Genomic DNA, 21,968 nt, shown 5'->3' with positions numbered 1-21,968 from the left:
CAGAAGAAAAAGTAGCTAAATGATGACAAATTTCATTTGGGGGTGAAATATAGTTTTAATTTTAGCTTGGTTGGGATGACACTGAAGGTTCAATCACATTCAACATTATTTGACAAATGGATTTCATTATTTGAAATCCATCCATTTCTATAAAAATCCAATCAACATGTAGAATTTTGAGTAAGATTTCCACATGCAGATTTTGTAGCAGGTGCAAGTTGGTTAATTAATTTTGATGAATTTACCAACAAAAGGCTGCTTGGTTGGAAAGTGACATTCATGTGAGCTGTGAAGCATATGTGAAAAATGTAGATTTTTGTCAGCAATGCAACATAATTTCTAAATGTGACTGCACTTATTTGTATTTAGGTATATTTCCCAACTACTTTTACGCTTTAGTTTTGGATTTTTTTTTTACTTTATTAAGCACCAGAAGTGTCATTAAAATGCCAAAAAATGTTTCACAAAAGAAACAGTACCATCAATAGGCAATAGGTTTTCTTTCAAGTAAGTTTTATTGTGAATTTTGGAATATTGCATAAAAAATGCTGAGAAAACACTAAGAATCGAATCAAATTTCCAAAATGTGCTTAAAATATTTATAGGTTTGCCTAAGGTAAATAAATCCCTGAATAAATTCCTAGATGCAGAAAAAAAAGTCTTGTTATTGAATAATTTGCTTCTAAAAGACCCCAGTGGCTAACTTCTGTGTCCTTTATTTTATGTCAGTTTATGGTTTTGTTTATTCAAAACAATGGAAATGCCATTTTGTTTGTTTTTGCAATATTTCATTTAATATGCTTTTCATATAATATTGCAATTTTGGACCAGGGCTAATAGTAAAATATTATATTAATTATCTAACTACCCATCTAACTATCTAGACTAAGTTTTAGAAAAGAGAAATTGTATTAAAGCACTTATAAGCATGTCGGCTTGCACATATAACTCATTAATATCTTTTGTATCACAAAAGGGGATTTGTATTAATATTGTGCATGACTATGTGCAGTTTGTATTTGTCATGTTAACTGACAAGGAGAGGAAGATCACAGCTCATCATGGCTCTGCGTACAGAGATGGTGGCTTACGTAAGGTCAGGTCTGGTCTTCAAAGATCAAAGCTCAGATCACATTGGTCAAAAGAAGGGGGGGGGGGGGGGGTTCAGAGAGACGCGTACCAATAAAAGGAAGAAAGTTCTTATCGAGATAGAAGAGAATTTACTTTATCCCCTCTGCAGGCATTTGTGGAAGGCAAGACACTCATTCTCATCTGCACAGACACGCACACAAATACAGTTACAAGATAAATAAGAAAAGGCAATGAGTATTTTAAAGAGAGTATTCTTTATGAAGCAATTTTTAGCACTGATCCCTTCAAATCCCTTTCCAGGACATGATGTCATAACCAAACAAAATCTGATTGGTGGAGGAATTCTGTCTGGACTGTACAGTACAAGGCAATAAACATCCTCAACTGATTCCTGTCACACACATTCACACTCACATTGCCTTTAGTCACAGTGCAGTTTACACAATGCCGCATCAATCCATGTAAAAAATAGTAAGCAAGCTAAAAACATATCCAAAATAGGTCATAAAAAACAATAATAAAATGCTCAAAGTAAATTAATTTTAGCTGTTAAGAAAAGGTGAAGCAGTTATTATTTCATTATTTTCCTTCAGCATTTGGAATGGGAGATGAGATTCCATGATTATGAATGTGATGTGCCATGGATGACCCTGTTCAAATATGGGTTTCACAACATGTAAGATGTAAAAAGCACTTTCATTGCATGAGGAAGCAACACTAGAGTGAGTTTCTTGAGTCTCAGACGTTATTGTTGGTGTACAGCTGCTGTTGTGGAATAAGGGTAGGCTAAGTAAAACATGTAGAGGTCTATCACAGGGACTGACCTGCTTTCACACACATACACACACATGGATCTCTGCTCAGCTGTGATCAAGAGGGAAGAGCTGCACTTTTATCCATCGAGCCTGTCAAGTAATGCCTCACATCATGGTGCCAACAGCTACCTGGAGCTACTCTGAGCCTCAAGCTCCTGAGGGGGAGAGAGAGCAAGAGAAAGTTCTAGATCACCTGCAGGATTCGGTATCCATGAAGCTGCAGCAAGTGTGTGTGTGTGTATGTCTGTCCTGAGTGAGTCAATTATGTATTATAGCAGCCCAATGAGTGAGAGAATAGTGAGGAAACGGCTGAGTAATCTGGTAGAGAGGTACAGAGGAAAAAGAGAGCAGATACTTTGTGTTGATGTGTATATATAATGCGTGTGCACCACAACACACTCTCCTTAACATGCACAATCAACACATAAATAATGAAACACTTACAAAGCTTTACAGTTTGTGCAGTACAAACCTGTTTGTTTACTCACCGAGTACAGACCCTTAAATTCATTACGTCACTCATTAGCAAGCATTTAATATGAGGACTTGAAGTTTTTGCACTGAATTTAAAGGTGAAATGAAAAGGTCTAAATACCTATTGGTTGCTGAAAGCTTATCATTTAATACACTACCATTCAAACGTCTGAGGTCAATAACATTTTAATGGTTTAATTGTTTTGGTGAAAATTTGACGAACAGTAGAGGACAAGATTTTTTAGCAAAATTCTAAATTGCGAAAAATCTTGATCCATAGATATGTCACATTTGGAGTACATTAGCCATGGAATCAGAGGGACTATTTATTTTTATTTATTTTATTTGCTTTTAGACTTACAGATCAAAAGTTATTAGCAGAAACATGAGTGCAATTTGGCCTGTTGGTGGTGCTAGAGAGTTTGAGAAAGACATTCTAAATTTGCTATGGTTAATATTTAGACTGTCCTTTATCTTTGTGCCATTTTTCATAACTTTCCCACAAGTGTTTGTATAGGCTGCCATAGACTCCCAGAGTGGAAGAAGATGAAGAAAATTAACAGATACAGTAGGTGCCTAAGCACAATTTTCTATATCTATTCTAAAATATAATTTATTACTGCGATTGCAAAGCTGAATTTTTAATCAGAAATCATTCCAGTATGCTGATTTGGTACTCAAGAAATAGTTATTATTATTATCAATACTTACATATTCTCTGAGAATCTCTGATAAAAGTTCAAAACCGCAGCATTTATCTGAAATAGATTTTTCTAACATTATAAATGCCTTTAATGTCCCTTTTGATCAATACTGAATTAAAGTATGAAAGACTCCAAACTTTAACAATAGTGTAAATTAGCATACAAGATGTATCAGACATGCATAACTTTTTAAAGGATGCTGTTTCTGAACTTTGGGCACAGATTCTGTGTAGGAAATAAATAGCAGAACCTAGAATTACTGACAGCAAATGAGAAGCACACAGATAATGCATCAGAGTGGTTGCAACACTGTAGAAAAAAGAAAACTTCTCTCATGTGCTGAAAATTAAACATGCAAACAAACGGTCACACTTAATATAAAATAGCAGCTGACCAGCCCTTAACACAATATGTGACTTTAATTTCTCAGCCAAATATTGACCACCACTGACAATTCTAGCAACAATATCCAACCCTTTACTTTGTCTATTTCACAATCAGGTCACCAGTCTAAACAGATGAGGGAAGAGGATGAAGCCTTTGGTGAGTGTTTGTTTGGCGATGGGATGACTTATCTATTGCCAATATGATATGTACCTCCTAAACAACATGAGTGCACCAACATTATTTTACAGTTAGTTAACACACATTACCCCATCTAGTCAGCACAGTAACAGTGAGTTGTGTCCAGTACAGCCCAGACTCTCACTACAGTGTCATGGTCATCAGGTACTCTCCAGTCACATTTTCAGTCGTTTATCAATTACATCATAACTTTAATTGATCATCTTCAGTAATCAACTGATAGGAGCAGGAACACAGTAGCTACTGGTCTCTGTTTTTTTCTGGTTTTGTTTTTTTTGCTAACTGAGAGAACATACAGAGGGATAAACAGAGAGATTAAAAAATATCTAAAAAAGTAAAACGCCAGAGGTACATTGTTTAAGTTTCCTAATCAATGGCTCTGTGGAAAAAAAGATCATGAGACAACTACAGAATAAGAAGAAATCAGCAGTTAGACTGATGGACTGATGGGTGATTGAATGGATGGATGGTCGGACTGATGGATGGAATACTAACTGGCTAGATGGAAAGCTGGAATGGCAGAATGTCAAAAGGACAGATGCAGCGATAAGGACACAGCAACATGAGCAAAGGGCATAAAACACACATGATCTGAAAGCTATTTAGGTAGTATCAGAGTAATTGTGAAGATTTGCTATAAATAAATGAAAAGATGGACAGAAGGATGGACGGAAGGATATTAGACTTGTTTCTTGTTTTTTCTTTACAGGCACTAATGTTTTCACAGTCATATAGGAGGAATCAAAATTCAAAAATGTCTCCAGAGTCTAGAATTGCTACAAAGCTAAAACATTTAAAACTATATCTACCACTTCCTCCAAGTATATTAAATTTAACTCATTATATATACCTGTCTGTATATATATATATATATGTATATATTTATTTGTACATATATATTTTGTATAGATAAATGATCTGATGGAAATGAAAACTGAATACAATGGGCAATAAAATATCTAAGTCAGTTCACAGTATAACATGATACATTATCAAAAACATAGTATATAGAGATAATATTTATTTTTGTTCTCAAGAAAAAAGCTATATGAGAATTATAAGTCCATTCTGTACATGCAGTCACAGAATACTGTGTTAGCGCCTTCTGACTCAGTAAGGGTCAATGACAGATCAAGTGTACTCATGGCACACTATATTAATTCAATCATTCTACATCCATCTCCCTGCCCCCCGCCGCGCTTCCATGCCGTGTGTGGTGGCCTTTCTGCTGACGCACCAATATTCATGGCATTGGAAGAACCGCTGACCGAGGGGATTAAGCGGCTGTGTGTGATTCGGTTTACACAACACGCAATTCAATACCTGAGCTTGTTATTTCTTGACTCGTGTGATGACACATGGGTCTTTAAAAAGTGGAAAAGCCCTAAATTTCACTGCAAATGATGGCGAACCTTCCCCAGGTGGTCTTGTTTAAATGAACAAGATAAGAAAGGGAGACAAACATCACTTATTTCCGCATGAACAGGTGTATCAAATAAAGGGCAATTGAATCTGTTGATCTGTGACGACATGTACAAGCCCTCTATGCTCCCCATAATAAAAGTGTAATTGTCACTTCTTGTTATGAATAACTGCATCCAGAATGCTACAAAATCTACCGCATGTCAACTTTTTGCTAAATCATTTCAAAGCTACATTCAACTACAACATGGGCAAATAAGCGGTGCCTGACGTCAAATAGGTATTCAGAAACTGAATCTCTGTGTGACTGACATCAATTCTTTTGCCAAAAATAAATGGTGGAGGATGCTTTTGGCTCAAAATCGATCAGTATTGTGTTTGTCCTTGACTCCTCATTATCATATGTTAACAGTGGCACTGACGAGGGTCAGCAACTTGTGCTTTAATACATGCAACTCTGCATTGGAAGTAGGCTTCCCTTGAAAATGCACAGTGAAAATGACAGCCTCAGCTCTTCTAAACAATGTCCTTAACCATCCCAGAAACAATGTAAGCTGTCTGTTCCAGTTCTAACATGTGATGATGATTAAGGAACAAAACAACAGGCACAATCCACTCATGGTCCACCATTTGTAATCGCTAACGTACAGTTTTTAATATTATGTAGCCATCTAGTGCCAATCATAAATATTGCAACCCATCATCGTTTGATGAAAGACAAGTATTGCTTTTATGCAAAGAAAGGACCATTGTATTGGGCAGTGCCGTGGATCTAGTTGTGACAATTTTAAAATTCTGCTATCAAAACAAATAAATAACTTTGTAAAAATTGCCCTCGCATCTATAATTCCACTATTTAACATCAGACACAGCTGGTTTACCCTTTAGTTAAAATACGACCACAGTGAGAGCAATAAACAGCTTTAAAAGAAAAGAAAACCTGAAGGGAAAAAAAATTATACAGGAAAAATTGCTACATTTTTGTTTGTGTTCTTATTGTTTTTCTTTTGTCACTTTAGAACACAATGTCATCTATATTTGATCTCAAAGTGACAACATGGCATTGGAGTTTTGATAGGACAACCAAAGTTCTGATGAGTGAAATGGCTCCATGTAAGTTCTGATTAGGTTGGAATCAAAAATACACAAAGAGTGACAGTTTACTCTTGTTTACTTTGAGGTCAAATTTCAATATATAATTTTCCAGCATGGCCTTGAAAGAGGAAGCCAAAGGGTGATGGCATAACATCAATGTTGCAAGTGTCAAAAAAAGGACATATCTGTATTTATGTGCATCAGGTTGCCATGGAGACACTTTTTCAGTCAGTGGATTGGTGCTGATCATCTGAGCCTTTCCAAGAATGCATTCAGATTGAATATAGATTAATTCTAAGTCATCTGTAAATTAACTGAATAGTCAGTTTGAGCCGCTGCAGTATTTGATGTCTGTCGTCACATGTCATATGTGCAGGATGCAAAAATGTCTTTTCCTTGTTTGAAGGAGTGTATATGTGTAAACATGACATCATTACTCACAGAAAAATTCCAGACAATTGCTATCCACTGTTCTCATTGGAGGAGAGTAGCATGGAGGACATCGTAATACTCAACTCAGACCGAAGATGGAGCACGGCTGGAGTATCCATTGTGACCGTGGCGGAATTTGTTGAGCCATTCCCTGCTTTGACCGGTGATTCTTTGTTGCTCTGGTCACTGTCGTGGATGTTTTCCTCATCTTGGTGTGGCACATGTATGTGCATCACACTCCAGCTGCGCTTCACAGTAGAGCTCACACATACGCGCAGCAGTGAAGCCCCGTGTCATACTTCACTTTCTAGGCTGGAGAAATGGGCAGAACCACGACGTGAGCACAAGCTCTTGGCTTTGAGTGGCAGGTGTGGTGAGTAGAATCGCCTTGGCTGGGGCACAGACCGAAGTCTCTGGTACTGAAGCTTAGCGCTGGCTGCCTGTGAGGAGCAGGAAGCACCCCCAGGGGAGAGCACAGGTGGAGGGGACATGGATGCAGAGGATGGAGGTGGAGGAATGGGCATGGGTAGGGAGTTGGGAGCAGAAGGTACAGGTAATGTGGGCAGGAGTGGCTGAGGTGGGGAGGGTGATGGCTGGGGTATGTGTTCGGAGAGCTGGGCTTGCTGGGAGCTAAGGTTGGACTGGCTTCCAGATTTGGATTTGTCAGGTTTAGGGGGTGGTTTAGGTCGAGAGCTTCCACTGAAGCTGTGGCAGTGGGGAAGCAGATCTTCCTGGCTGTGAGACTGAGTGCTGCTGTGTTTGTGATGTATGTGGGGCCTACCGTGCCTATACTGTGTACATGTACATGATGCAGCATCTTGCATCCTATCCCGAGACCTCTGACCTTTGCTCTTTGACCCACTGCGGCTTCGCTTCTCACCCTTCATCTGCAGTTTGTCGACTGACCAGTAGCGTCGTGGTGGTGGCAGGGAAGTGGGAGGGGGTGGCCACTGTGAACCTAGCCCTCCACTGCCTCCTCCAGATCCCCATCCAATCCCTGGACCTGAACCCCAAAAATCACCTGCCAATCCCCATCCTTCTGCCCGACCCAAAATAGAGTCATCTCTGCTGTTGACACTTCCACCTTTCTCTCGAGCAGGGTACGTTCCAAAAAACCACCCCCCTCCCCCAATTCCACTAGCTCCACCTGCTCCAGTTCCTTCCCAGTATCTCTCAAAATGGCCAAACTCTCCTGAGGACCCCTCATCAGAAAAGCTTTCTTCTGCTCTGATTCTATCCCGTTCAGACTCTGACACTGCCCCTCTCCCTGCCCGCCGCGCTCTCTCTTCTATTCTCTCTCTTTCTCTCGCTCTCTCCTCTTCTTTTCCTTCTTCCTCCTCATCCTCAGAGTCCCACTCATGGAAGGACAAGCCTTCTCTTGTGTTAACTCGCCCCCTTTCATAGCGGAGAAGCAGTGGCCTGCGTTCTCCTACTCTCCCTTCTTCCTCTCTCTCTACCCCACTACTCCTCCGTCTCTTGGACAAGGAGAGGAGTGTATGTAAAGAGGAGGGAGGGGAGGGTCCGGAGGCCTCCGTGCCACCTGTTTCGCCTCCACTGACCCAGAATTTAACTGAAGAGGGGAGTTTGTTGAGGTTGGCATAGCGTTTACTGGACGGTTGGTGTCGTGAATGGGAGCTTTTGGGTCTTCTCTCTCGGCCTCTACCTCCCCCACTCTCATCCTCTCGTTCGTCCCTGTCATCCTCACCTCCATCTCTCCTCCCTCTTTCTCTCTCTCCCTCCCAAGCTGAAAGGCCGCCTTTGTCTGCAAATGCACTCCGATATTGAGTGGAAAATGACGAGTACTCTCCCTCTCTATCCCCATCCCCCTCTCCATCTCTCTCTGCCTCAACGTCACCCTCCTCTGGCTCTGACCGCTTGCCGGATGACAACTTCTTCTTTTTTGTTTTCATTGCTTTCTTTTTCTTCTTTTTCACCTTACGACGCTTTCTTTCTCTTTCTCTTTCTCTTTCACGCTCCTCCCTCTTTTTTCGTTTTTTGTTTTTCTTCTTCTTTTTCTTTTTCTCCTTTTCCCTCTCTTTCCTTCGTTTCCTCTCTCTTTTCCTTTCTGTAGCTCCCTGGTCTCCGCCACTTCTTTCCCTGTCCCTCTCTCTCTCCGCCCATCCTGCCCACCATTCCTGGAGCTGTCCTAGTTGACTACCACCCCTTTCTCTCTCTCTGTCCTTTTTATGCTCCCTATCTCCAAATGTGCCCCATGGTTTGCGTGGGGGTATAGGAGGGGGAAGTCCATGAGTGAGAGATCTAGGGGAAAGTATGGACCGCTCTCGGTCCCTGGTTCTGTTGTGGCCCTGTAGAAGACTAGACTCTTCGGTCAGCTCATCCAAATCCTCCTCATCCTCTTCCTCAGCCTCTCTGTCTCGGGTGCTACGAGATGAAGCTGTGGAAGTAGATGAAGGAGAGGTGGAGCGTGAGGATGTGGCTGAAGATGTGGTTGAGGAGCTGGTGGTAGATGAGGAGGATGATGTGGAGGTGTAGGGGAGTGAGGGAGAGGGGGATGGAGGAGTGTAGCTTGGGGAAAGTGTGACCGGGATGGGGAGAGGAGGAGAGGGTCTCGGTCTTCGACTTGCTTCCCTTCCTCCACCTCTCCGGCCCAGTGGCAGGATGTTCTCGTACAATGGGCCACCAGGTTCTTTGGGTTTTTTTGGTCGCCGTTTTCTCCAGAAGGATGAAGGGAGAGGGGGAGAGGGGTGCTGCAGCGGGGGGTTAGGTGTCAGCGAGGCTGGGGTCTGGCTTTTAGGAGGAAGCCTGGGAGTCCCCAGAGATTTAACCCCTCTACCCTGACCCCCTCCACCAGTACCCGCTCCCACCTTCTTCCCCATGCCATGGTCCATGCCCTTCTCCTGGTAGAAAACCACACTAGTTGGTGGGGGTTGTTGGTGGGCTCTGGGGACTGTTTTGGGAGTTTGAGACCCTGTCTGTTGGTCCACACATGGCCCAAGTCCCTCTGGATCAATAGGTCCATAGTAGCGCTTATATCCATCTAGACCACTACCTGCACCTCCACCACCTGCCCAGGTAGGTGCCACCTTTTGAGGCAGGGGTCCTGTTTCTCCAATTGCTCCTCTAACACCAATGGCGGTCGTGGCACTAGCAGTTTTGGGAAGTCTCCAGCGGTCCACAACTGCTAACCTGCGATCTGGCCGTGGTAAGAAAGTAGTGCATGGTAGTGGTGCTCCTACAAGTTGAGTATTTGAGGGACCCAAAGCTGCTCCAGAATGAACAATTGTGGGAGGGGAGCCAGGAAGTGGTGTTTTGTAAGACTGAGGAGGTTGAGGCTGTTGTGGTTGCTGCTGTTGCTGCACCATGGCAATGGCTGGAGTGGATACAGCTGAAGTGACCACATGTGAGGAAGAAGTAGGAACCATGGCAGTATGATGGTGGCCAGGAACTGTGACTTTAACCCCACCTTTTGCAGTTTCATCTTCAAAACTGCAGCAGCTATACATTCCCTAAATGTACAAACAACAAAGATATAATAGTGAAATAAGTCATATTCTGATGATATGGGAAAATCAGTGTCAGTTACATAAGCATCATTCTCATCTCATCTGTAATACCACAGGCAAAGCCCATGTAACAGTCCTTCTCAATTTAAACAAACACTCCCAAATAAATTTCTAGAGACTAATAATCAGTCACTCTCTCACGTCACACTCTTTCTCACCCTGCTGAAGGCGAGTAGGAAGTCCAGTTTGCCAGACTGGCCCATTTTGCTCATGCAGTGCCGTAGCCTCCAGTAAACCAGGTGTTCCCAGGCGAAGACCAGCAGACTTAGGCCCATGGCCACCAATAGCATGTAGAAGACACCAGCCATATTGTCTATGTCTAGTTTGGAGCTCATCACCTCAATTTTATCATTATGACAGATCCCTGAGAGCCAGAGACGCTCTAGCATCTCAATCTCATCTGAGTGGAAAGGGAAGAGAAAAGACAAAGCATCAGCATTACTCGCTTTCTCTGTTAATATGTGATACAACTACTTGGCACAGATGCTTCAATAAAACATGTATGAATGCAGTATGGTAGTGACTTGCCTCTACCACATGCCTGTTGTAGCAGGAAACAGATGCTAAAACTAAACATGTGTAAACCTATAGTATGTCAGGTGCTATTCTGAGATCTTTAGAGTATGATATTGAAAACATTTCAGATCAGATGTCAGGTCCCAGTGGGTAAAAGAAACATTACTGTGAAGGTCTGTTTAGAAGCCAATCAAAAAGAGCAGACTGTTAATACTGAGAGAGTGAAAGGAAGAGGAAGAGAGCAAGAGGCCTATAGGCTAGCAAAGGCTAGGTCCTGTGTAATGGTCTACCCATATCGTCTTTTCCTCAGAGGGGAAATTAGAAGACAAGAAAGGAAGAAGAACAAAGTTCTTTGTCTTTTTAATGCTGCATTGTATCATGGGAAATGAGAGAATGTGGAGAAATAAGTAAAAGGCTGGTGGAAAAGAAGAAGAGAGTGACTTTGTCATTATGACAAATAGCAGAAGCACCTATTCTATTCAGAGAGGGGGAAGTTAACAAAAAGTGGGATGAAGACAGATGGCAACAGGGGGAAACAACAGTATATGTTCATTGTTTATGTTGGTCTCAGTGTGTGCATGAGGATGTGAAAGATGAAACAGAAAAGGGAATATTAAATAAGATAGAAGGAGCAACAGAGTGACAGGCAGACGGCGGGAAAAACAAGAGGACAGACAAGGAGACAGAACGGTGAAAGGGTCAGATCATAATCATTTAATTGTGCCGGAAGATGGTCAGGCCTGCAGCAAACTCGAGAGAAAATCAGAATCTCACCTTCTATCTACAGAAAGACGGGCTTGTGAATTACCCCAAAACTTACTAGATAGAGGCATGTACTGCAGCATTTACCGCTTTGATGAGGACTGGACAACAGCACCACGTTATCTCTGCTTGGGCCATCTCAAAACAGTGCTGTGTAACATTATAAAAGCACATCATCACCCATCACACTAGAAATGACAGTTCCGTTGTTCTCACAAAGGTTGAAATATGGCGTCTGTCTTTTATGCTATCAAAACAAACTATCCAGCAAGCACAACCTGCCGGCATTAATCACAATGTAGATGAGATGCCGCAGACACATCACATAAAGCATTTCACAAAAGAAAATGCAGTCAAGCAGGACGAAGAAACGCAGGCTGAATTCCACATGGGACTTGAACAGATAACAGAACAAGCCCGGCTCGGATCCGAGCACTGCCTCACTCTGTTGACACTGTCCATTCACCTCCTTCTGACTCCTGCCAGTGGCTCTGGCAAACCACTTCCCTGACCACAGCCAAACGCAGCAGGTGTGTCATGCTGGAAACATACATATACACAGAGCTACAGTATATGCTAACACACAGACACCATTCACACACTTTACAAATACACACCCACACATATAGTAAAAATTCTAACACACGTACACATATTTTCACACCTTTGCTCTTGCCATAGCAGCTTCTGTTTGGCAACGGAGCTCAGGGCTGGCATGGTTAAGTGGGCACATTTGAACAGTTAATGCTTTAGCAAGGTCTTTAAGCTCAGGCAGACAGCCAGTGTGTGCCATCTGTGTGACCTCCAACAACGTTCCCTGCACAGCCCCCTCTGATCCTGCCCTGACCCAAACCACTATCACGCTAAAGCAAACACTGCAATTGGATCAGCATTAAAGGTCAACACTTTTATAAACAGATTGGAAGTGCCACAACATCTCTGACCACTGTAATAAGTCCTCTGAATTGTTAGTAGGCGAAAGGACTTCTATTCGAGATGACCAGTGCAAAGAAAGCTGCTGGCGCTGAGATAAAATAACAGAGGCTTTAAGCAGGTAACAAATTATTTTGCATGGCACTGACCAATAAGGTTACCTGCAGTGTTTAAAAGACATGAAAAGGCTGTAGATGGACAAGTGGTTTCCTGTGGCTCTATGGAAACATAAAAGTAACACTGTAGTTGTTGGTTGTACAATGACTACTATATTTGCAATCTATTGCCCACTCAAACAAAAACACTCACAATGTCTTTCATGATTGTCCAATGAAACAACCTGAAAAAAGAGAGTGATTACATGTTGTGCTGCCAATTATAGACCATTTTGAGGCATGTAAATTATAAATAATCTAGTCCAATGGTCCTATCACATTTCTGGTTTAACATTTTTGTTTTTCATATTTTCTGTGAATACAAAAAGGTCCACTTTTTGATAATGACATGCTACGATAGCTGTTAACCTTAGTTACAACTGAATGACCTCCAGTTGACATTTTAAAATAGTTTCATGACCAGCAGGGTCAATGACATCAATGCATTGAAATGGTCTATAATAGCAGAAATCTGTTATACGACACTAAAATATTTTGATAATAGTAGCTCATTATCCCCCCAAAACTGCTTTTTAACACTTTAAAGGTAAAACAAGGACAGGATTCAGAAAATAACATCAGATAAATCACCCACGCCTCAACATACAACAACCAGATGAATAATAAAATAAAAAAGTCACGTTCTTTTCACATGTAAAGCATCTCAGCTGTTAAACAGTGGTGTTAGCTAATGGAACCTGGCACCAGTGTGATGATCTCACTGTGGAAACCTGGCGTACACACACATTCTTTCAGTCTCTCTCTCTCTGACACACCAACAGCCAAAGAGGATTTAAACAGCAATCAAATAAACCATCCAGTTGAAACAAAACACTGTTAGATAGCTAGTGTGTATATGTATTTGTGTTTGTGTATGTGTGTGTTGGGAGAAGGCAAGGAGGAGGGTGTATAAATGACAATTAAAGAATTAGTACTTGGACAAGCGCATATGAATCAGATGCGTTCCACGCTGACATCGCAAATCCGTAACAGCTAATCCTCTAAGGAGTGTGAGAATGGACAGTGACTCAATACACACATCTTACTCATGGCACACAATAGCTCGGTTCCAAAACCTAGTGAGCTGTTGCCTACACAGGCAACTGCCTTCAAACACAACATCCCAACTGTCATACTCTAGAATGCTTTGTGTACACTATTGAAACAGCACAGGATAAACAACTCACAATCGTTTAGCATGTTGCTAAGATAATGATTTGATGCACTAATAAGAATAACGATACACAGCACATAATGCTAAAATGCATTTAAAATGCATTTTAAAAATACATACATTTATATTTTAAATGCATTTTAAAATGATAGTTAAAGGGATATATTCACCCCAAAATGAAAGTTATTACATTAATTACTCATCTTCGATCATGTCACCCCAAACCTGTAAGACCATCATTCAAAACACAAATTAAGATATTTTTGATGAAAACTGAGAGCTTTCTGATCTTGCATTGATAGCAACGTAACTGACAAGTTCAAGGAACAAAAAGGTAGTAAGGACATTGTTAAAATAGTCCATGTGACATGTGTGGTTGAACTGTAATGTTATGAAGCTACGAGAATACTTTTTGTGTGCAAGCAAAGCAAAAATAATGCCCTCAACAAAAATAAGTCTATTCTTGTGAACACGCGTTGAATACTGACACGGAAGAGAAGAAATTGTTGAATAAAGTCTTTATTTTATTTTTTTATTTTTTTGCACACAAAAAGTATTCTCGTAGCTTCAGAAAATTAGGGTTGAACCACTGATGTCGCATGCACTATTTTAACATGCCCTTACTAGCTCTTTCAGTTGCATTGCTGTATATGCATTGTCCGAAAGTTCTTGGTTTTCATAAAAAAAAAATTGTGTTCCAAAGACGAAAGTCTTATGGTTTTGGAACGACATGAGGGAATTTTTATTTTGGGGTGAACTATCCCTTTATGTAGTTTTATTGACACTTTTTTGCAATTAAAGATGAATAAGGGGATTTATATTCAACATTTCTCCTGCCTTGTGCGTCATTTTGAATTTCTTTTTTCACCAAGCTTGTTGCAGTGCATTCTAAAGTGTTCATTCTTATAAATGTACATGTGATGTTGCCTTGAACAACTTGAACCAGCTGGGAAATCTGCATGGGTACATTTTTCAATCTCACAGGAAATTCCTGATCAAGTAGATCCCTATTCAAATAATTGGATTTCTCTAAAAAACACAGTGCAGTTGACACAGCTTGATGCTTTAAAACCCTGCCTCTTAGGCAGCTCAATGGGTTTTGGAACACAACACAGTCTTTCTTTCTCCATTTCTCTCTCCCGCACACCACTTCTGTCATTCCCAAGACTGAAACTGATACATGCCCATCTCTTTTATGCATCAGTAGGTTGCTATCATCTCCTTTAAATCAGTAAGCAGCCTGCTAGCACAAAGAAAAATATCACCTGCTAGACAACAAAGATACATATTGCGTCATGTGAAGGAAACTTGATTACACCAAGATGGCTGGGAAGATGGCTTGAAGCTAGCAGTACAGACTAATGAATGAAGTCTTGTTAAATATGCATAAAATAGACTTTAATCTCCCAAAGGCTTTTATCTTCTCCAGCCCAACAGCATAAATGCACTAATATACATTCCCCTAATTTTAGCACTTTGATACTGCATAACCTTCAGACTCTCACCGTCGCCCACCAGCTGCAGTAAGGCCAGGTCCAATGGCCGTTTCCAGCGGGAGTTCTTGATCAGGGCGATGCCATAACCAGTGGTGGCGAATACTTTCCCTGAGCCGATGGTCATTACTTTACAGCCTTCATCTTTACGGGCCATGTAGTTTAATACAGCCGCATCATAGATTAAGGCATCCAGTTTACTGCAAACACAGAAAGGAAGAATAGGATTCAGGGGAGACAGAGCGTGAGATGGAGTAGGGTGACAGACAGAAAGAGAGCAGAGAGGAAATCTGTCGTGTGCCAGCATTATATTATCACTTTTGCTAAAAATGGAAAGGAAATGACAGGCTCTGGAAAACTATGGTGTGGGTTAACAACTCATGATAAATAGAGGATGAGTGTGTGAGGTGTACAGGGTTGAAAAGAAGAAGTGTGGGAGAAGGGGAAAAAGTGCAAACACATCGTAAAGGAACTCCTGTTATATATGCAACATGGGGCTGGGAGGTGTAAAGAGCGAGAGATGTTAGATAACGTGTTGGAAACAAGGTTATTATTGTTGATATGAAAACTATTACAGAGACAGAAACTAAATAAACACAAGTGTTTCCGTTAACTGAAAATGAGCCAGCAAAGGAATGAATGCTAAACTGAGATGCAAGCAGCAACTTAATTACCTTTTTTTTTTCAAGATATAAAACTTTTTCCAGATGGTCAGTTTTTTCAGAACAATTTAAATTTTATGAAAATCTGACATTTTGTTGTTATAGATTTTTGAGAAAAATGGGCCAAAATAAATTCAATGTAAGATAAACATTGCATTTGTCTTGACTCTTGAAGTATTATATACTACAACATATATTATATAGCTTTAGTCGTGAAAAAAGACCTTACCAAACACTATCACTTGTTCCCTTGAACTATAAATGTGCTTTACAAGCAATGCAAATCAAATCTAAACATAATTATTTAAAAATGTCACTATTTTTCATATTATTGCTTAGCTGAAAAAAGTCAAGGAAGTTATTGATTTTAAATGCTGAAAAACTATGTGATAATTTTCTAAATTACAAAAAAGTATGATCTGTGCACCATTAAAACTAAAAAGCATAATACAAAACAAAACGCAATTCAAAACTGCATGAGAAAGGATATAGGAAGGCAGTGAGAGTAAGAAAGCCAACACAGACCCAGACTTGAGGTGAGAGATGGCATCCTCCACACTTTTCTGGTTGTATTTGATCATATACTGGTGCATGTCTGGATAGTTACTGCGGATGTTTTTCTCTGTGCTTCCGTTAGGGACCGTTCCAAATTTCAGAGGGGGGTACTGCTCCGTGGGGTGCTGAAACTAAGAGAGGGGAACACAGTTTGTGATTGAAATTGATGTTGCATTTGTTTTTTCAAAGTAATTAGAGGACTAACAATAGAGTCAGATGAAAAATACTGTAAGCTTCAACATGAATGACATGTGACGGTGAATGCATGTTAGAAAGAGTCTAGAGCTACTGCAGCTGTCAAAACCAAGTATAATACATCATAAACACAGAACAATATACAAAGCAGCAGTGCTGACATGCACATTGTGTTCATTCTGCTTTTAACAAAAGAGAACAATAGTGAAGCAGATGGGGGAAACTATTTCCATTTAAAAAGGGATTACAAAATGAACACGAGGCACTTAGAAAAAAAGAACCAACAAAAGTTAAATGGCTCTAAGTATCCAGATTTGATGTAGCTTCTTTTCTGAAAATGAAACAAACACAATGGAAACACAAATACATTTCATTTGGTGTACATAAGTACATTCATTTGGCATGACAGCAAAACAGTGATTTTTTTTTTTCCTCCAAATATCCTTCCAGATTCTTCAAGGTTGACACTGGGCGCAAAAGGCAAAGGAACATTTTCATGCTAGAATGCCAAATTACTGATCTCACAGATACATACTTAATTACATATGAAATGCAACATAATAGCATCCAGTACTTCAAAAGACAAATAGTGAGAAAACGCTACTTCATGCTGTTCATCCACTTAGTAGCCAATTTGGTCTTGAAAAAAATAAAAATTTAATTTAATTGGTTCACTCAGAGCAGAATCGATTTTAATGTTTCTGTTCCTGCATTCCTCTGAATTATTATCGTTCTGAAACCGGTTTGCCTAGAAAAAAAATACTGGTTATTAAAGATATTTTTTTTTTTTTTTTTTACTTTTTCTTTGCCTATAATAGTAATAACAGTAATAGCCTAATAATAATAATAATAATACTGTGCAGAGTTGTCAACTCAAAAAAGAAAAAAAAGAAAAAGGAAAAACAGAAAGAAAATTTTGATTTGAGAGGGGGAAAAAAACCCTAAGTCACATAGGCTTCACAAATATTTCACAAATAGTAATTCACAAATAAGGTGCTAAAATGCCAGTAAAGCAAAATGTTTACAAACATTATAAACACCACATATACTGTATGGTTAACCATATAATAGGCTATCTATGATAAACACAGTTATTTGTTTCCTACTCTCCACAACAATTCCAAGTCAATCCAAAAGCAAATTAATTTAAGGTGAAACTGATGCCTACCCTTGACTGGTACCAATCCAAATTTTCCATATTCCCAACGTATCTGTATGTTAAATACTATTTATTATGTAATAGGCTTCGTACTTCACTCGAATCGACATCATCCTTCACATCAGCTATATCAGCACAGGAAGGTGGTGGTCACACTGACTGCAACAGATTGTACAATGGAGCAGTGCAACGTTTTATGTTTCTTTAACTGTATTTAATTTTTAATAATGAACATGCTGCAATATCGGAAAATACATTGTGTCTGTGTCCGCGTGAGGCGCTGGCATGATCTGGTCATACCAACGCTGGCTGGTAATCCAGACAGAAGCAAAACATCATTCAAGACTGTCAAGATTTGCTAAATAAATAAAACTGTAAAATAAATAAAACTGTAAAGCTTTTGCAAAACAAAAGAAAACTATTTTCTGCTGTCCCATTTTCCTTTCCGTGAACTTTGGATCACATCAAAATAAATCTAAAATAAGAAAATGTTTATTTTCTTTTGTTAATCTGTCAATGATTTAAGTTAAATACATTTTGTGTAGGCCAATATAGGCTGTTCGTTTTAGTTAAGCATATAGTTTTAATTTTGTTTTCTCCATTCTCAGAAGCTTTGCAGGTGCATGTAATCTGTCAAATCCTTCTTACACTATCCTCGGATAAGCTCTAATGCATTGCCATTGTGACTTACCTATGATGAATTCAAATTATGAAAACTTAATACCGTTTGCCCATCTACACGTACTGATAAACACAAGTTTTCTCTGCATCTACAGAAGCCCTGAAACCCCTATTCCCTTACCTTTTTATCACTGAGGCCAGACACCGTGTCAATGTATTCCTCTTGGATCATGAAGGCAGCCAGGTTGGCAGTGTAGCTGGCCAGGAAGATGACAGCAAAGAAAGCCCAGACAAGAACCATGATCTTGCTAGTGGTTCCTTTGGGGTTCTCCACTGGAACGGAGTTATTAAAGACCAGAGCCCAAAGAAGCCAGATTGACTTCCCTATTGTGAACTTAGAACCTCTGGCCTCTGACAGAGAAGAGCAAGTGAAACAGAGAAAGAAAGACTTTTAGCACTGACTTGAATCTTAAAGGCACTTTAATTATTTATCAGCTCCAAACAAACTAAAAGATATCAAAACTGATAAACTGATAAAAAAGGCTTTCTAAACTTCCCCTATGCAGATGATGAGGTGAGAAAGGGGTGCCGGCGCCAGAGGATAGAGAAGAGAGCAGAGGAAGGAGAGGTATACAGAGCACAAATCTGCAGTCCTTTATTATACATGAGTGTCTGCGAAACTGCCTGCACCACAAATATCAAACCCATGTCCAGGCCGATAAAGAACAGAGGTGAACTCAGCCATTAGGATTCCTGAATAAACTCAGTCACAAGCAACTCTGCACATTTATGTCCATTCAAATAACACTTGAAACTACCAAAGTTTGACCTTATCAAAAGGTTAAATGCAGGACTAAGAGCAAATTGGACTCACTCTTGCCACTCTGAAGGCTACGGTTGTACCCCACTGGACTGAAAAACTCAAAGATGAAAACCGTCACTGCCACCACAGTCAGGCACATTACAAACATCATCACCCACACAGCAGGGCTGTACGGCTCTGAGAGAGGGCACAGAGAAAGAGGAGAGGACAGAGAGAAATCAGAACCATTAGTATTACTGTTTTTTTGTTATTTACTTGGTTTGTACACAACAGAGCCGAAATTAATACCCGGGGTTTAGCAACCATAAGAACTGGATGTGACCTTTGGAAATGACTAAATTATGTTAAATTAAATTAACTTTTTAACTTAACTATTAATTTAAAATGCCATTATATTTGCCGAAACAATACATTTTTATTTGTTCATGCATTTTCTGGGAACTGAACTCATGATTCTTGCTAGTGACATGCAAAACAAAAAACCAAAACAAATCAAAACAAAAAACACATTTACATGTGGAAGACACCTGTATTAAAAACAACTTTAAAATAAAATAAAATAAAATGTTAAAAGTGCAATATATATTTTTTGGGAAATTGGTCCCATCACCTTGACTTTGCTAGTGCTATGCTCAAAACAAAATAAAACAAAACACATTTACAACTGGCTTACACCTGTATTAAAAAGCAATTTTAACTGCATTTTAAAGTAAAACAAAACAAAACTTGACATTTGGCAGACACTTCAAAAGACTTTTACTAGCGACTATTCAAAGCGACTTAAATGTAGCTTCAATTAGGGGCTGCTCAGTTATGGCAAAAATCCCTGCCCCTAAACCTAACCCTACCCATAATGTATTCCTAAAATCAATGGAAAATGATGGCTAATTAACAAGAGTGTAGAAACACCTAACCCTGATTTAAGCCTAAAACAGATATTTCTTGAAAAGTTATATCTCAATTCTGATTGGTTGATTGGAATGTTGTTCTAGGATCATCAAGGATGTTGATCCAGGAACATGTTTTGCTTGGTGAAATCATGCTCACCTCGCAAGTATTGACCTCACACATTGCTTCCAAACGCAAATTTTAACTACCACATTCCTATTCACCATCATTCTGGTAGCATGTGAAGGCAGCATTAGTGAACAGGCAGAGACAATGGTAGCTTTAGCAACATTAGCCTTACAGAGAGCCAAGAAGCTTTTTTGGAAAACAAAATATGATGCGTGATTCTTACTTTGTCCGGAGTCTGGACATTTGCGCTCGAGGCGTTGGCATTGATCCCTCTTTCAGAAGCAATCTTTGCACAACTCCAGCTCTGAACTGATCCTCGTTTGTGAGGCAGTCCAGTGTAAAATGTTAGCACAAACTTTTCCATTTTTTCCGGGACATTTCCTTTCGAAAATGCAAGATAACCAACGTGTCCTCAGCAGTCTATGAAGACTCCAATGTTTGTTGGTGCATCCCAACATAGACACTTTTAATGGTTTTTTGGTGCTGACATTATATCTTCAGCAGCTACAGCTAGAGAATGGTGGACTGTAGCTGTGTATATGCTAACAGGGCAGAGAGCCTCACAAATGGGTGGGACTTTCACTGACTATGTCGTCATAGTCTGGAACTGCTTGTCTGGAGAGACTGTTTATAATTTTTTGAGAATTATAAAACAATGAGTGAGTGGATTTACCATTATATTCTGGTTGTTTTCACACACTGTGGCCACACAACTGTGCTCAAACACCTTATAAAATTGATTTTTGCATTCCATGGCACCTTTAACACGATTATTAGTGGGTCATGAACAAAACGTTATATTAGTGATAAAAGTCCTCAAAAATTAATGAAAATAATTAAACTTTCAGTAATACAATAAAAACAAAAAGCAAAGGTCAAAAACAATAGAAAAAATTTTAAAAATGAAACAAACAGTGCTTTGTTATTTTTAAGCAAGTCTAAAGTATTCAGCAAACAGCATACTACAGCAATTAAATAATCAAATGTAAAATTAAACAGCATAATCTTCGATGTAAGAATTACACGTGCTCTGTTTCTTATTAAAGTCACAAAAGTCCTTCAGTCAACAGCAGAGAGTGGTTTTCTCGGTCTTTTGTTGTTTGATATGACACAAGGAATATTACCCGCTGTTGCTTTAAGAGCTGTACGGATCCAGTATACTGTTACACACATACTGTATTTTCATTCTCAACTGTTTACGTTCACTTAAGACATAACTGACGAGTGTTTATATGAATAATCACCAAGCTATGTCTTTTAGTGTATTTGACTGTTTAGGCATGCAGTTTAAGCTAAAAGTTTACTTTACATGTCTGCTTCGTGTCAGAGAGCATGCAGAGATCATCACAAGTTCTTTTTCACACTTTTAGAAACATTACACAAATCTAATAAACATTCATAAATCAAGCACTTCCCATTTACTGTTTTGCATGTTAAGTTTGGGCTTTTAAGGAGGAGTGCCACACTGACTGGAAAAGGATGGAATGGGGCACATTAATCATTTTATCTCGATTATTGCATTTTCATAATAGTTGGAAGCCGAAATCAAAATAAAAAATGTATTTCGATTAATTGCACTGCCCTAACTTCAATGTACAGTATTTTTATCCGTTCATGCAGTCTCCAGGAATTGAAGTCATGAATTTGATGCAGCTAGTGCCATGCTCTGAAGTAAAATAAAATGTAAAATAAATTATAAATTAAAATAAAATAAATGTACAGCACTGAGTTTGTCTGAAAAATGTTGATTTAGTGCTTCT

General features: G+C 39.5%; 1 protein-coding gene across 1 annotated transcript in view; it reads right to left on the bottom strand.

Moving 5' to 3' along the window:
* Nucleotides 1–3,485: 3,485 nt before the first annotated feature.
* LOC127975414 (glutamate receptor ionotropic, NMDA 2D) overlaps nt 3,486–21,968 on the bottom strand; it is a 77,594-nt gene continuing 59,111 nt past the window's right edge. Inside the window, exons 10-15 of the mRNA XM_052579458.1 lie at nt 19,243–19,368; nt 18,550–18,779; nt 16,364–16,524; nt 15,189–15,376; nt 10,302–10,543; nt 3,486–10,086 (exon numbers count right to left, since the gene is read on the bottom strand). Coding sequence (XP_052435418.1) covers nt 6,913–10,086; nt 10,302–10,543; nt 15,189–15,376; nt 16,364–16,524; nt 18,550–18,779; nt 19,243–19,368 — 4,121 coding nt within the window. The 3' untranslated portion in view covers nt 3,486–6,912. The remainder of the gene's footprint in view (nt 10,087–10,301; nt 10,544–15,188; nt 15,377–16,363; nt 16,525–18,549; nt 18,780–19,242; nt 19,369–21,968) is intronic.

This window comes from Carassius gibelio, chromosome B16 (genome assembly GCF_023724105.1).
Source record: "Carassius gibelio isolate Cgi1373 ecotype wild population from Czech Republic chromosome B16, carGib1.2-hapl.c, whole genome shotgun sequence".
NCBI lineage: Eukaryota > Metazoa > Chordata > Actinopteri > Cypriniformes > Cyprinidae > Carassius > Carassius gibelio.
Note: the sequence above shows the minus strand (reverse complement) of the source record. Positions and strands in the feature narration are given on the sequence as shown.